The following is a 14,410-nucleotide window of genomic DNA, read 5'->3' as shown; positions in this document are numbered from 1 at the left end:
AACCACGATTCATGGGACCAAGTCAGAAAGATTTCAGACAGGTCACCCCAAGGGACAGGCATGAGCTTATGGAAGGGATTAGAAGAGGGAAGGAGGATATCTCAAGGGGGAAAGTGGGTCCTCTCAGAGAGGAGAGGGACAACCTGCCTCTCCTGCTCTTCAGTTCTATTAGTGATCCCAGAGAATTTTCCAGAAAGTTCTGCCCAGGTCCACCTCCTGACATCTGACTGATGACAGGTGACATTAGACTTTTCAAGTCCCCACTGCAGTAATTCTAGATCCCCTCTGCCCATGCTGACCAGTTCTAATTGGATTTTTAATCATTTTTACGAATTGCATGGTTAGGAGGAGCTGTCCTTATCGCCCAGGATCTGGTCCATGAAAAGGGTCTTAAAAAATCTTTCCCTTCTTGGGCTCCTCTTATCAAAGTTATTTCCTGCCTGCATTTCCTGACTGATAATGGGTAGTTTGCTGAGGAATGTGGCATACCCTCCCCACTTAAGCCAGGAAGGGCTACAGGTAAATTGCTTTTTGGCAAAGAAAGCATGTGGGGGTCATGACAGTGGGGTGGTTTTATAGAATTTCTCTCTTACCCTTGTATTCCCACCATCCTCATCTGTCTGTCCCCTGACACAACCACGTGAGCCTCCTCCCCTGGACACATAGCAGGTCCTCAGTATCCAAAGCTAAACACAGGACCACCTTTTTCTCAGCTAGCACAGTAAGCAGAGGACCAAGACCTCGAGGAAGCGCGTCACGTAGTGCCTAAGGACCCAGAGACTGGCTTCCACCGTGCTAGGTGTCTCTGGCCATGTGACTTGGGTAAGTGTTTTCATCTCTCCGGGCCTCTGTTTTCTTATATAAGAAATAAAGATTAATGGCCCCTAAGGGTTATTAAGAGGATTAAAAGGTTAACCAGTAAAGCTCTTAACACTCAGTAACAGCATAAGCTTTTGATATTTCTACAAGTGTGGCATATTTGGTGTGTAAATCCCCTGAGCGGAGGCTGTGATTTGCCAGGTTGGATGTGGCCTCACGCCACTAGTGCGTCAAGAGGGCCACACCCCTGCCTCCAAGGCTGTCTAGAAAGTTGCTCTCCTCCCTCAGTCCAGCATCCAGCCCCCGCCTGTCTCCTCGCTCTTGTTTCCTGGTGTCCCTTCTGCTCATATTTCTCAAGGAGCCCAGACCTGACACACCCGTGTTGCTTCCCAGCCACTCATCCAAAGCCTCTCAGGACCTCTGTGCCAGCCCAGCTCCCTGACCAAAGTGGGACACCCGGGACCAGAAGGTAAGACTCCCTCCTTGCTCAGTAGAAAGCCTGGAGGTCCTGACCCGGCTTCCTCTGCCCTTAAACACAGCTGGAGCTGTGACTTTGAATCCAGGATCAAGAATACTTCTGGGCAAAAGCAACTTCTGCTGCTCAGAAGCCAGGTGTGGGGAAACTTCTCTCACTGCTTTGGCTATCTGGAGATGCCCGTGGGCTCCCTGGCCCAGGCCCAGGATGCTGGAGGACCTGGTGCCATGTTTAAGAGCGTGGTTGCTGATTTGCTTGTTCACTGTGTAGGGGTAACTGTGGAGTCAGGCCCTGAGGATCTTGAGGCAGGGAACGTTGAGAACAACTGGTTCTCATTTTGAAGAGTCTGTGATCCTCAGGGAACTGTCCTGGGGCCCTAACAAGAAGCAGATGTCCCTTGAGAGTCAAAATACCTAATGTGGCTGTGGATGGCCACAGGCAGGATCCTTAGAGATTCCTCCTTGAGAAAGAGCAGAGGAAGGTGGGGGCCAAGAGGCTTGCTGGCTGCCAGTCATTCAGGAGGGTTCATCTTAAACATAGCAGAGGAGGCTGCTCAGCAGCTGAGGGAGGCCTGGGCTGAAGACAAGACATGCTCCCTTCCCTCCTCTCGACAGAGGGTCTCGCTGCACAGAAGACGTCCGGGTGATGTTCTGGACCCTCCTAACCCTCCCATGTGTGATGACAGAGTCCCCAGGCATTGCAGCCTGGGCAATCAGGGTTGGCCCAGCCACCAAGGGAATGGAGCTTCCATTCAGGGTCTGCTGGCCTCAAAATATGCTCCTTTCAAATATGTATGTGAGAAGCTCTCTCTAAAGAATTTTGACCACGTTCCAGGTGCTGAAGAAGAAGCGGCGACATGTCTTCCTCCTCTCCTTCTCGCCTTGAGCAGCCGCAGACAGGCAGCTTTCCACCACCTCACAGCCCGTCCCCAACACCAGCAGCTCCGAAGACCCCATGTTCACCCCGGAGCGTAAGTGGAGAGCCAGAAACCACCCAGCCCCACCAGAGATAGGGTGCAAGGACCCTGAGTCATTGGCTCAGCTGTAAATGTACCTACTCGACTAAAATCTCAGAAATCTACAGTAGAAAATCTCTTTTCTTACTGTCTCTGTTCCGAATTGCTTGTTTATTTTAACCAAGAGGGTAAAAGGGGAAAGAAACCAATGTAACGATGACCAATTAAGTAGTTTTTGTTTCTATAACTACCCAGAGACTTTATCCATCAAGAAAAAATAACCCGAGAAAAAAAGGGGGCGGGGGCAAATCTTTAAATTCTCTTGGCCCCATGAATGTGCTGAGATCCTTTCTGATGCTTTGACCCACAAACTGGTCCCTCCTCATTTCCCTTTTCTTTCTCCCTCTTCTCACAACACTCAGCCTGTCTCGAGAAGCCAGAAGCCAGTATTATCAGGGTGCAGCTGGGGTCCCAACGTTTGCAATAACAGTGCCTGTGTTCTGTGATTCTGTCTTCCGGCAGTTCAGGATATGCCCGTATTCTACACCATTCGTGACTCCCAACAGATGGTGTGGGTCCTGAGTGGAGATGTTTTAATAGCAGCTCCTTCAAGCAACAACGTGCAGCCTGGTAAGTGACATCAGAATCCACAGTTGCTCTGGCCTGGGCCAGGAACACCAGTTCCATGAAGTGGGCTCTGGTCCTCACCAACTTCTGGGCACCAGCCCAACGTCCAGAGGAACGGCAGGAAAGAGCAAGATGGTCACCTTCTGTAAAAGGAAACCCATAACTAGAAGCAGGGGTGTAGGGATTGGCAGCTTTCTTACCTGAAGAATCCACTTCAGGTTACGGGGGGACTGTCCTTTCAGGTATGGCTGACCTTGGAGTTTCTCTCCTCTAAATTCCAGCCATCACTCCCTCTGTCAAGCTTCCCCATCTTTCCAATACACATTTCTCTAATTTGGCATCATCTCCTCTAATAATGGGGGCATGTTCCCTCCTTCCACCCAAAGCCAGCTCCTCTCGGCTTCTTTCCCTTTCTGCAGGACTTCTGCGTTGGATGGAGTCCCTCTCTCAGCGGGTACCCCACCTGTGTCCCCTGCGTCATCTCTACTGCTGACAGACACACTCCAGTCTTAACACCTGCTCTTGACCTTCGCTGTCTCTTCCTGTTGCTGTTCCGTTGCCCTGTGTCCTTCAGAGGCCGATTTCCCTGGAGAGTTGCCCACACAGCTTCCTTTTCACAGCAAAACTATCTGACTTCTACACTGCTCTCTTCTCCCCCCTAAGGTCCCTCTTTCCAAGTGCACCTTCAAATGCCAATCCCAAGGGCACCCTTCTCAGCTGTCCTCTGTAGAGCAGTGCAGGTTACTCTCCACACTCCACCTTCTTCTTCTGTAAGAACGCTCCTGGTCCTCAGGTACACTGGCTCCTCTTCTGGGTTCATCTTTATGACTCAACTTTCTCCCCGAAACCTCCAAATCATGAGGTTCTTCAGGGTCCCCTCTGCAACCCTGCAGGCCCTGTGAAGGGGTGGGGAGCAGGTCCTGTGGTTGGGTACATGGCTTCTCCTCTCTTCACCTGACATTTGTGCTCCTGGCACACATCTCTCTGAACGATCTTCTCTGGCCTCTCTAACTTCACATGCCCTGGGGTGGAACTGTGGAGACCTGGCTTCTCTAAACGGAAGACGGCCCCCACTAGGGGCACTGCCCCCTGCTCTACTGGCTTGGGCCAGGAACACAGAAGGCATCTGGATGCCTGACCCCCCTCACACCTTATCCATCCACCAGCAAGACCACTGAGTCTGTATTTCTAAGTCAGTATCATCTCCGGCCCCCGCCCCCACTCTCCTTCCCACTTCATTCATGGAACCTCCAATCCATTCTCCGTAGAGCCTCAGGAGGGACCTTCTTATGTGTGGAACTGAGCAGAAAGGACTTTCCTTTCCCTGTGAGCCCTTCTTTCAAGCCCCGATTTCTCTCTCTTCACTTAGTGGCCTTCCCTGAACTTTAAGGAGCATTCTTAGAAATCCCACCCAACATTTCCACTTCTGGCTCAAGGTTCACAGCCTAAGTGTGTGGCCACATTTATCTGCCAGAGGGGTAGGAAATCTTATTTTTTATTTGGGGAAGCTCTGTGCCCTGGTGAACAATTAGGGTTCTGATATTCAGGAATAAAAAGGAAATGAGTTTCAGAAAAGCGACAAAGGGACCTGCCATGGCTAATGGGAGGAGTCATCTGGGGAAGTCCCTGACAGTCCCTGTTAGCCTCCTGAGTGTCAGGCCATAGGCCCAGACTCCCCTCTGCTGGAGGCCTGACCCTTCTCCGTTCTTCCTGTGTTTCCAGTCACTCTCACCTTGATAGCCTGCAGGGACACAGCATTACAAGATGAAGAGAAAGGCAACCTGGTTTTCCTGGGAATCAAGGGCAAAGACCTCAGCTTCTGCTGTGCGGAAGTTGAGGGCCAGCCCACGCTGCAGCTGAAGGTGAGTTGTGCAGTTGATGAGGGAAGCATAGCAAGTGGGCTTTAATCTTAACGGGTGACCGTGAAACAATCTTCCTGCAATCCTGGGTTGTCTCACGCAAGGAAGGAAATCTAACCTGGCTGGTCCCCAAGTCCATCAGTGGTGCCATTGGAGGGGGGGTACCACACTCGGGTCCATGCACAGCATGGCTCCTCGGAAAGCCAGAGGATGCACACGGGGATGTTCCTGAAAAGACAGGGGACATGGCTTCTCTATTCTCTGTCCTGATTTGCTACCCCCTAGAAGCCCCCAAGGGAATGGGAGGCTCCCACTTCAACAGACTATCACATTGACAAGTGGAGGGAGAGGGTTCATCTGGATTTCTGACAGTGTTTGTTTATATCCATGTACCCAAAGGAAGATCAGTAGGTACAAAGCTGAGCCTCTGCTCATGATGGGAAGTGTAATGTCTGAATCCACAGGGAGGTTGGGACTCCAAAGAGTGCCAGAGTCTGCAGATGAAGATACCCTGGGAGCTTCAGGGAAGAGAGCATGCCCATCCCTGTTACAGAGAAGACAGCACCTGTGTTGCAGAGCCAGGCTCCTGGAACCTGCTAGGTCCATGCCCTGACAGCCTGGTCCTACCCGACACCCCGGTGCTGGGAACTGACCCTGGGGAGCTCTATCACTGAGCCACATCCCCAGCCCTTTTTTAAATTTTTTGTTTTGAGACAGGGTCTCACTAAGTTGCTGAGGCTGGGCTCAAACCTGCATTCCTCCTTCCTGGGCCTCCTAAGTTACTAGGATGATAGGCCACCATGCCCTGTGTCCCTAGCCTCCGACCCTCCCTGCTGTGCACAGAGGGCTGAGTTAGCTTAGCTCCCCACTGCAGTCCTCCTCACTAATGAGCCTCTTTCTCACCCCCAGGAGGTCAGTATCATGGAACTGTACAGGGAGAACAAAGCTCGGACGCCATTTCTCTTCTTCCACAGCCTGGAGGGCTCCACCTCTGCCTTTCAGTTGGCCTCCCACCCGGGCTGGTTCATAGCCACGTCCTCCACAGCCAAGCAGCCCGTGACGCTCACCCAGGAGAGGGGCCTCGCTAACACAAACTTTTATTTAGGTCGTGAGAATTAAATGCAGCCTGGTCGGAGGGTGACAGATTTCAGGATATACAATCAAGCTGTCAGAGAATGCTTCTGCTTGAAAATACAGTGCCATCTGACCAGGTCACCATCCCCTACGAGGTCATCCGCAATTCAGCATATCCGTGGCCCACCTCATTCTGTCCCCCCTCAAACCTCTGCCCCTCTGGACATCCACTTCTTCCCCATGTCCCTCGCCTGAACACCATCCCCACAGGAAACCTCAGAGTCGCTTTTTATTCTTTCTTGGTCTCGACCCACTGTCCACTCAGCTGCCACATCCAGCTAAGTCAACCCCACATGCTTCTCACGTGACACCCTCCACCCTCTTCTTTCTGCCAATCATGGCCCGTTGATAAATGCCATCAGTAAATCCCATCAATAAAAGAACGCCATGTAATGATTTGGGGCATGTTTATTTAATACATCATATAATATAAACATTCTGTTTATGCTATAAGTGTTGTCATAATATTAACATTACATCATATAGACATTTAATATAAACATACTATTCATATAACATGTTTACATTATAAACATTATGTTATAATATAAACATCATAATGTTTATAATCTCAAAAGATAAATTGAAAGGATGAGATGAATACATATCTTGATAAGCATGATGGATTCATAATCTAATTGGTTAATCATTCAATACACAGTGTATAGTTTGGCAATGATTAATTATTAACCATGATGAGATTAAATTAATCCACATTTCAGATAATCATTCATATCAGTTAGAATTTCTTCCAGGCAACTTCTCAGAGCTAATCGCACTGTCTTTTTTTTTTCTTTCTAAAGCAGTTAGAAATAGAAGAACATATTAATATTTCCTTATTATCTCCTGGAATTACAGTGGTCTTTTTCAATTCACAGCTTCTCTTGAGGGATAGTTTCAAGCCCGTTGTTCATTTTGTGAGGCTCCTGCAGGTACAGCCTGCACATTCTCTACCGGAGTACATTTAGGGTGCCGTGTTCTAGAACACGCAGCACACGGACATCCGTCAGCATCACAAACCCTCCTCCCTCAGAAGGCCAAGCCCTCTCTGCACAGGACGTGCAGAGGTATCGGGTCTTGTGACATATGCCCACTGCTGAATTCAGTGCCCCAGCCAGGCAAGCTGGGTCCCCTACCCTGTCTTCCAGCATCAACTCCTGTTGCTTCCCTGCCCGGAGCTGTTCCAGAGACTTCTGATCCCCCTTCACGTCCTGTTAGCCTCCCTTTTGATGTGAAAAGATTGGCTCTTCCAGCATTTCATGGCAGCCCCACTGAGCAGCTCTCCCTGAGCCAGGGCTCCTGAGACACCTGGGGAGGACACTGGCAGGAATCTGCCTGGCACTCTCATAGGCATAAACCTAGAAGTGGAAGGGACCAGAGGGACCTCTTGACCCATGGGGGTGGGAGCAGCTGTCCTCCCCACCAGGACAGTCCTGAGTGGCGCAGCAGGGCTGGACTCGAGACCCACCCCTGCAGAGGCTTCCCCCATTTCCTGCTCAACTCCCAGGCCCCTCTCTGGGTCCCTGGACTCACTTTTGGTCACACTGCATACAAACCCTTGTCTCAGGCTCTGCTTTCTGGTGAGACTGATTCTATCAAAGCCAGACCTCTCTGCTCGCCACCCCCATGTTGCACACCTCACCTCTGTGCCCCTGTGTGTGCCTGGAACACATCTGCAGCCCATCTGCCACCATGTACCCCACCTCCCCCAGCTTCTCATAGCCCAAATCTGCTTGCAGGGCTTAGAGGCCTCTCACCTTCCCCATGTCACTTTCTTTTGTTTTAAATCACATTTTTGCCTTTTCATGGGACAATTTCTTTCCTTAGACTTTGTGCCATTCTTGCCTCAGAATAACAGTTTCCACTACTACTGAAACAAATGAATCCTCCTTGCGTGCCGTGAGGTCTGTGATAGCATCTGCCCCCTGATAGGGAAGCATGTCAGGCAGGATCCTGAACTGCAAAAGCAGAAGCAGCCATCGGCTTCGAGGAACATCTGAGGGACTGAGATTCCCTCAAAGAACATGCAGTGGGGAAGCACAGAGAGGTTCTTGGGGCTTGCCTCTTCTGTTCCTCCTCCTTTCCCCCACGCCAGTGTGACCCAGGGACTGTGAGGTGGCTGGGACATCTACTTGGGTGTGCTGCAGAAATGAAGCACAGCCCAGAGCATCCCCCAAGGTTGCCAGCCAGTGTGCACCGCCTGCCTCTCAGAGGGCTCAGCACAAGAGAGTGTGCACTTTTCCCAAGCCCCCCCCCCCCCACGCATGCATGCCAGGCACCACTGCATGGGCACACAGGAGAAGAAGCCGGCGGGATTCAAGGCTGCAAATTTTTTCTCTGACTGAGTCAGGACTCAGCACAGGAGGACCCTAATGATGGCTTGAAAGACTCATGACAGTGAAGTTGGGCACATAGTAGTCACAACTGCAGAGCATGTGAGCCTGTAAATAGTGAAATCTATAGGAAGAATGGCGGGTGGTGTTGGAAAACAGTGTCACAGGGATGTGCTTGTAAATGTTTGCTTCCCAGCAACTCCAGAGGCCCTGGAAATGGGCAAGAGACTGGCACCCACACTGCCCCATGGCCTCCAAGAGAGGGGCAAAGACACAGTGGTAGCGGGAGGGAAAAGAGGAAGAGGATGTGGAACCACAGAGGAGTCGGGATATCCCCCTCCCTGGGTTAAGGTGTGGGATGCTCTTTGCTTGAACCTAAGCTAAGAACCAAAGGAGGACGCCCAGGAAAAGGGATTTCTGTTCCATGGGTATCAGAAAGCACTTCCCAAACATTGTGATTCCATGATTTGGGCATCCTTCGGAAATGCTTCCTTTGCAAGGAGCTAGGTGAATCCCTTGTCCATCTGCAGCATGGAGAGAATCATGCCAACATCAACACACAGGAGAAGCAAAGACAGACAGTGGAGAAGGTTGTTCAGTCTCTGAAGCATGGACTCCTATCTCTCTTTCCTCCAGTGTATGATTGGACACAGAGTCCTGAATCTCCCCCAGTCAGCAACCTGGATGCAGGCCCGAGTCCACTTCAAGTGCTCCTACCATCCTTCCTTTCTCCTTTGGGTCAGCTCCATGTCTGCTCTTTCCTTCCCTCAAATCCAGTTCCCTTTATTCTTTGAAAAAGAAACTTTTCAAGAATCTACAAACTTATAATTGAAAATCTTTGCTTCCTAGTCAAGAAGTTTGTTTTTATTTTTTCTGTGACCTAATGTGAACAGGGAACAAGAAAACACCTGTACTGCCAATGAGAAGGAAAGACAAACATGCCAAAGACAGACGGACGGATGGACCGACCGGGTGCTGAGTCCCTTACAAGCAGAAGGTTCCTAATTATGAGAATAACACTGAGCAGTCAGCCTAGGCCATATGGTTGGATGTGACTCTGGAAATAAATGGACATTAAAAAATGAATACATTTACCCAAGTGTCACACTATGGCCCATAAAGACGTTCAACTACTATCCATTAATAAAAAATTATGGCAGTGGAAAGTTGGTGGACCCCGCCTGGAAGCCCAGTCAGTTACTTCTTCCAAGGCAGGATCTCCCAGGCCGAGCAGAAAGGGGTGGCTCTGGTTAGGCCTCTTACCAGCGGCCACCAAGTGGCCACCCTGGGCACTCATTCTCTCACCCCTCTGCTCGTTATCTTGCCAGAAGAAGTCCAAGTCCAAGGACATGGCCAGGACCCCAGCCTTTGAGGCCCTCAGAGCCCCTGCTCACACTCCTGTCTTGACCTGCCATGCATTCCTCCCCCTTCAGAAAATGTTGATCATCAGCTGTCACTAATGAATTGGTTCATTTACTTTGTAAAAAATAAAATAAAATAAAAACTTAAACCATATCAGATAAATCCAAATTCCTTTCCTCCAATCCTGGTTCCTCTCTCCCCACCCTAATGGTAATCATTGTTATGTGCTGGGATCCCTCTGATCTATTTCTCATACCTGGAATGTGAAAATACACAGGGTGGTTCTGTTGGTGCCTCTGTGCATGTATTTACATGTGCTCGCATGTAATCAGTACACATGTAAATCAGTACACCTCCCTGATTGGTGTAACACCACCATGTTTTTCTCTGTGCAATTTTGCATTCAGCATCACGGCTCCCTAGAGGACTCTCTCAGGATGGATGTCCTGATCTTGTGTTTCTACAGCAGCTGCCAGTCATTCCTTCCTACATAGTTAGTTTCCATTTTCTGGGAGTTTCCCTTATAAATAATGTGGCAACAGAGGTCCCAGCGCCTGCCTCCCACACACACCCACGACTTTCCTTACAAGAGAGAGCAAGTTGCCTGACTGTGGAGCATGCACGTTCTTTATTTTCCAGCCCTCCCTGTGTCTAGGACAACTCACTGTCGTTCCAACTTGCTCATCCCTGATTACTAATAAGCCACCCACCCCTCAGCACACTGCAGTCTGACGCTGACTTCTGACTTCTCCACCCAAGCCTGTCCCGGGAGCATCACAGTGACACCTCTGTTGCCTAATCCAGGACACGGTGCTTTAGGCCCAGCCTGTCCTGTCCTCAATTTCCACGCTCACCTGCAGGCCGTTCTGCAGCAAGCTGCTCCTGGGTTTTCCCCATCTCCCTGGATTTCCCTTCTGGCTCCCATTTCCTGGTTCCTTCCCAGTGACCTCTGAAGGCTGAAGTTACTCAGGACTCATCCTTTAGTCTTTCTACCATCTCTCTGGCTGACACTAGGGATGCTCATGAATTTAAATTCTAGCTGTAACCCAACAAATCAATCTCTGGCCCAGAACTCTCTCTTCACCCCAGATTTGACTGGGGGGCTGCCAGTCTGGACAGTCTCAGAACTTCCAGGATGAATGTGTCACACTTGGAACCCTTAATTCTGCCTCTTCCACCCCCCAGGCTTCTCTATCTCAGCTCCTCGAGACAGACATCTGGGGGTCACCTTCTGTTCCTCCCTACCCTGAAACCCCTCAGTCACTCCATCACACCACCATAGCTGCCACCAAAGTGCACCTGGCCTGCAGATCTGCCTCTCGTCACCTGTCAGCAGTGCCCACTGAATCGGTCCTCCGCGTGGAGCAGGGGTTGCTCCACAAGGGAAATCTCAACCCTGGCATCCCAGTGTTACATGCCCTCCGTGTGGCCATTTGCACTTGGAAAGCAAAGCAGATTCTTCACCACAACTCACAGCTAGAGGACCTGGCCCCTGCACCAACCCTGCTCCAGGTGACTTTCTCTCTGTGACATCTCAGCTATGCAGTCTTCCCTGGAGGTGCCAAGTTCTCACAGCCCCAGGACTGTCACCTACACTGATTCCATTCACAGTCCTTGACCTTGATTGGTTTATTCCAATCTATGGCTGCCTCCTTCAGGTCACCTCCTGATATGTCCCCACAGTGTCAGGCGCTGTGGTCTGGAGATGACTTGTGAGGCAGCAGAGTATGAGAATGAACTTCCTCTGTATTTCCTATCTCCTGCCTGCACAGTTCATTATCAGTGTATTCATTTCCCTTGGTCCTTCCCCACTTGACCCATTGCATTATTCCATTGTTATTTTCTCTCTTTTATTTTGGGGGCTGCTGGGAAAGGAACCTGGAACCTCCCTGGGGATGTGCCCTTGCTTGAAGCCCATAGGCCCTTTTTTCTTCTTGTCTCCAGCCAAGGGATGAGCAGTTTTGCTCTACCATGCCCTTCCGCCATGACGTGTCACTTGGTCACAGGCCCAAAATCATTGGCCCCAACTGACCTTGGATGGAAACCTGCAAAATTGTGAGCCAAAAACCACACTTTCCTCCTTATAAGTTGATTATCCTTCCCTTACCTTCCCTCCTACGCTAGCTCTGTTTTCCCAGGTGGGTTGGCCCTCTATTCCCATGTCCTCCCTGGTGGGGTAGCCCTCTATTCCCATGTCCTCCTGGGTGGGGTGGCCCTCCATGCCTGTGTCTTCCCAGATGGGGTGGCCCTCCATGCTATGGACAGTCCCCCTTTGGAAGTGTCAATGAACCTGACTTTGTTGGGTCACAGAGTAGTCCCTTGTGGTTTCAGTCTAATGGGGCTAAAGCAGCGTGAGGGTCAGGCATGACCCTTCACAGCTGGACCCCAATGGTAGACCCAAGTGTGCGTCATGACATCTTAAATCAATGGGCACACAGGCGGCTGCCCAGCGATGTGCCAGGTGCCCTCCACAGTGCTGCCCTGCCCCCAGGTTCAGCTGTTAGTCCAGCTTAACCCCAACAGTAGGCCTGTCCGGCATGGGGAGCATCCATCCATACCAGTGGTGTTGGCAGTGAACCAAGGATCGGGGTCTGCCATGTAGATCATTAGGTTTTGAGGGGTTGTGTGACGGGTAATGTCCCTCTTCCCCTCTTGAGTATGCACCAACAGAGAATTAAGACAAGGCTAAGTTTATTCATTCATTGATTTATTACAGTAGGTGCTGGTATTGACAGTGTGGACTTCCTACAAACCAACAAACAGAATAAGGCTGTGAGAGTGGCAGGCACACCCAGGCCCAGTGGCTCCACAGTGCCCTGGCCTCCTCATGTGAGGATGGTCCTCCAACAATGACAATCACAAGGGAGCAGGGTGGAATGGACGCTTTCTTCGTTTCAGGTGTCTCCCAGTGGCCAATCCCTATTTTTCATAAGTAGCATGAGCACATCGTTTACCATATTACATGGCACTTTCAAGAGTGGAAGGTGGCCTCAGTAATTATGCTGGGACAGCAGGTGTGCACCAGGATGTATGGACATGCCTCCACTTGGGTAGAGTGAGAAGAAGAAAGTCAGATGTACAGCAGAAGGAAACACCAACAGCAGAGAAGAACTGTTCTCCCCTTATGTATTCTACATTTTAATGGGATCAAGGAAGAGTGTTGGTTGAAGAGGAGTCTGTGTCAGGCCAGGAGCAGGAAGTGGGTCTGGGTCTGTGTCCCCAAAGGTGCACAGGTGAGATGGACGTGGAATTTCACATCCAGCAACCTTTTATCTGAACCTCTGCACCCAGACTGGAAATTGAGGCTGCTTCTTGGTAACAGGGATTCGTATCACTTTAGCATGAGATGCTTCATCCTTCCTATTATAATCCAGACAGTCGAATTTCTGATTTTGTCTGTAGTTTTAAAGAACAAATCCTCTCAGTGAGAACGTGGTAGTCCCTTCACGAAGGAGGTGTTGTGACTCCTTACAACTGGCACGTCCCTGGGAGAAGGACTGCTTCCTGATACTTGGCAGCTGGTCCCCTCTGTGCAGGATTAGTCTGGCCCCCTGAATGGCCTTCCCGTTTTCACTTTCTCTCCAAATGCAGTGTCCCCAGTCCTTCCCCGGCCTCAGCACTGCTGTGAGGTGCAGGGAGCAGGTCCCACCAGCTCGGCTCAAGGAGAGCAGCTGTCCCTTGGTTCCAGCCCAGACACTCCGTCTGTGGTCAGGCCAGGGGCATAGCAGTGAGCTTGGGATGGCAGCCAGCAGCTTCCCAGCATGAGCAGGACTTGGGGGACGCCAGTGTGGACCGGGCCTCCTTGTTCCTGTGAACACCAGGTTGCAGGATGTGACAATCCATATCTATCTCACCTGTATACTTTGGGGGACACCTGGCTTCTCTTCCAGCTCCCTGTGCTCTGACCAGCTTAGAAGGGGCAGGGTGGGGGGCGGTTCAGTCTTTGGCCAGAGGAGCACGTGGAGGTACCTCTCTCTAGAGAGCTGCTTCCTGGTGGGGCAAGGACAGGTGGGGCAAGGACAGGTGCAGCACTGGCCAGACAGCTCAGAGCTGCTGAAATCTCCAGCACTGCAGGAACAAAACAAGTGACAGGAGCACGTGGTGGGACTCTCCCAAGCCAGGCGCCTGGAAATCGTCCCATCTAGATTGTGAGCTCCCTGGGGTCAGGGAACACCCCTCGTGGGGCTGAGCAAAGGAGCTCCAGTAAGCACAACCCCTCCCTACAAGTCCCAGGGAAGGCCACCGGGCGGACACCCAGGTCTCTGAACACTCATTTGGCTGCCTCTTTCAGGAGTGCAGAAAGGGATGCCTCTCCTCCAGGGCCAAAGCTCCAGCTCCCAGCTCCTCTCCCTGTCCTTCCCCAGTGCTGGAAACAGAGGGGAAACACGGAGGCAGTTCTGAGCATCACCTTGATGTATGGACTTTGGGACTCCATTCGGCAGCTGTGCGTTCAGAATTCCATGTCACTACCTTCCAGCTGTATGACATCTGTCAAGCCTTTCACAGCCCTGAGCCTCAGAGTCCCCTTCTGTAAAATGGAGACAACTTTCAGGTGTGGTTAAGGAGCACAGCATGTCAGCTCATTATCCCCGCAGCAGAAAAAGCCCAAGGACCTGCTACCCCGGGCCCCCGCCTCTGTCACACTCCATCATGTCTCTTTCCCACTCTCTCCTGGACACTGAGGCAGCAGCCACGAGGCCCTGGCTCACCTTTTCCCCCCAGTAGGTTCTTCCCTATGGAAACCATGTTTTGGGTAGCAAATGGACTGCAAATGACAGAACAATCATGTCATTATATTAAATTAGAAACTGATGACACTTTCCCAAGCCATTCAAAATCCAAGTGA

At 50.9% G+C, this 14,410-nt stretch overlaps 1 protein-coding gene across 1 annotated transcript; it reads left to right on the top strand.

The window, feature by feature from the left end:
- The first annotated feature begins 2,248 nt into the window (after positions 1 to 2,248).
- On the top strand, positions 2,249 to 5,854 carry LOC144256107 (interleukin-36 beta-like). Its single transcript, XM_077801229.1, has 4 exons — positions 2,249 to 2,264; positions 2,772 to 2,879; positions 4,599 to 4,738; positions 5,645 to 5,854. Exons 1-4 carry the CDS (start codon positions 2,249 to 2,251, stop codon positions 5,852 to 5,854), a joined length of 474 nt encoding a protein of 157 aa, XP_077657355.1.
- Positions 5,855 to 14,410: the final 8,556 nt, after the last annotated feature.

The sequence above is a fragment of the Urocitellus parryii genome, chromosome 7 (genome assembly GCF_045843805.1).
Source record: "Urocitellus parryii isolate mUroPar1 chromosome 7, mUroPar1.hap1, whole genome shotgun sequence".
NCBI classification, from domain to species: Eukaryota; Metazoa; Chordata; class Mammalia; order Rodentia; family Sciuridae; genus Urocitellus; species Urocitellus parryii.
This window is presented reverse-complemented; position numbering and strand designations above follow the sequence as displayed.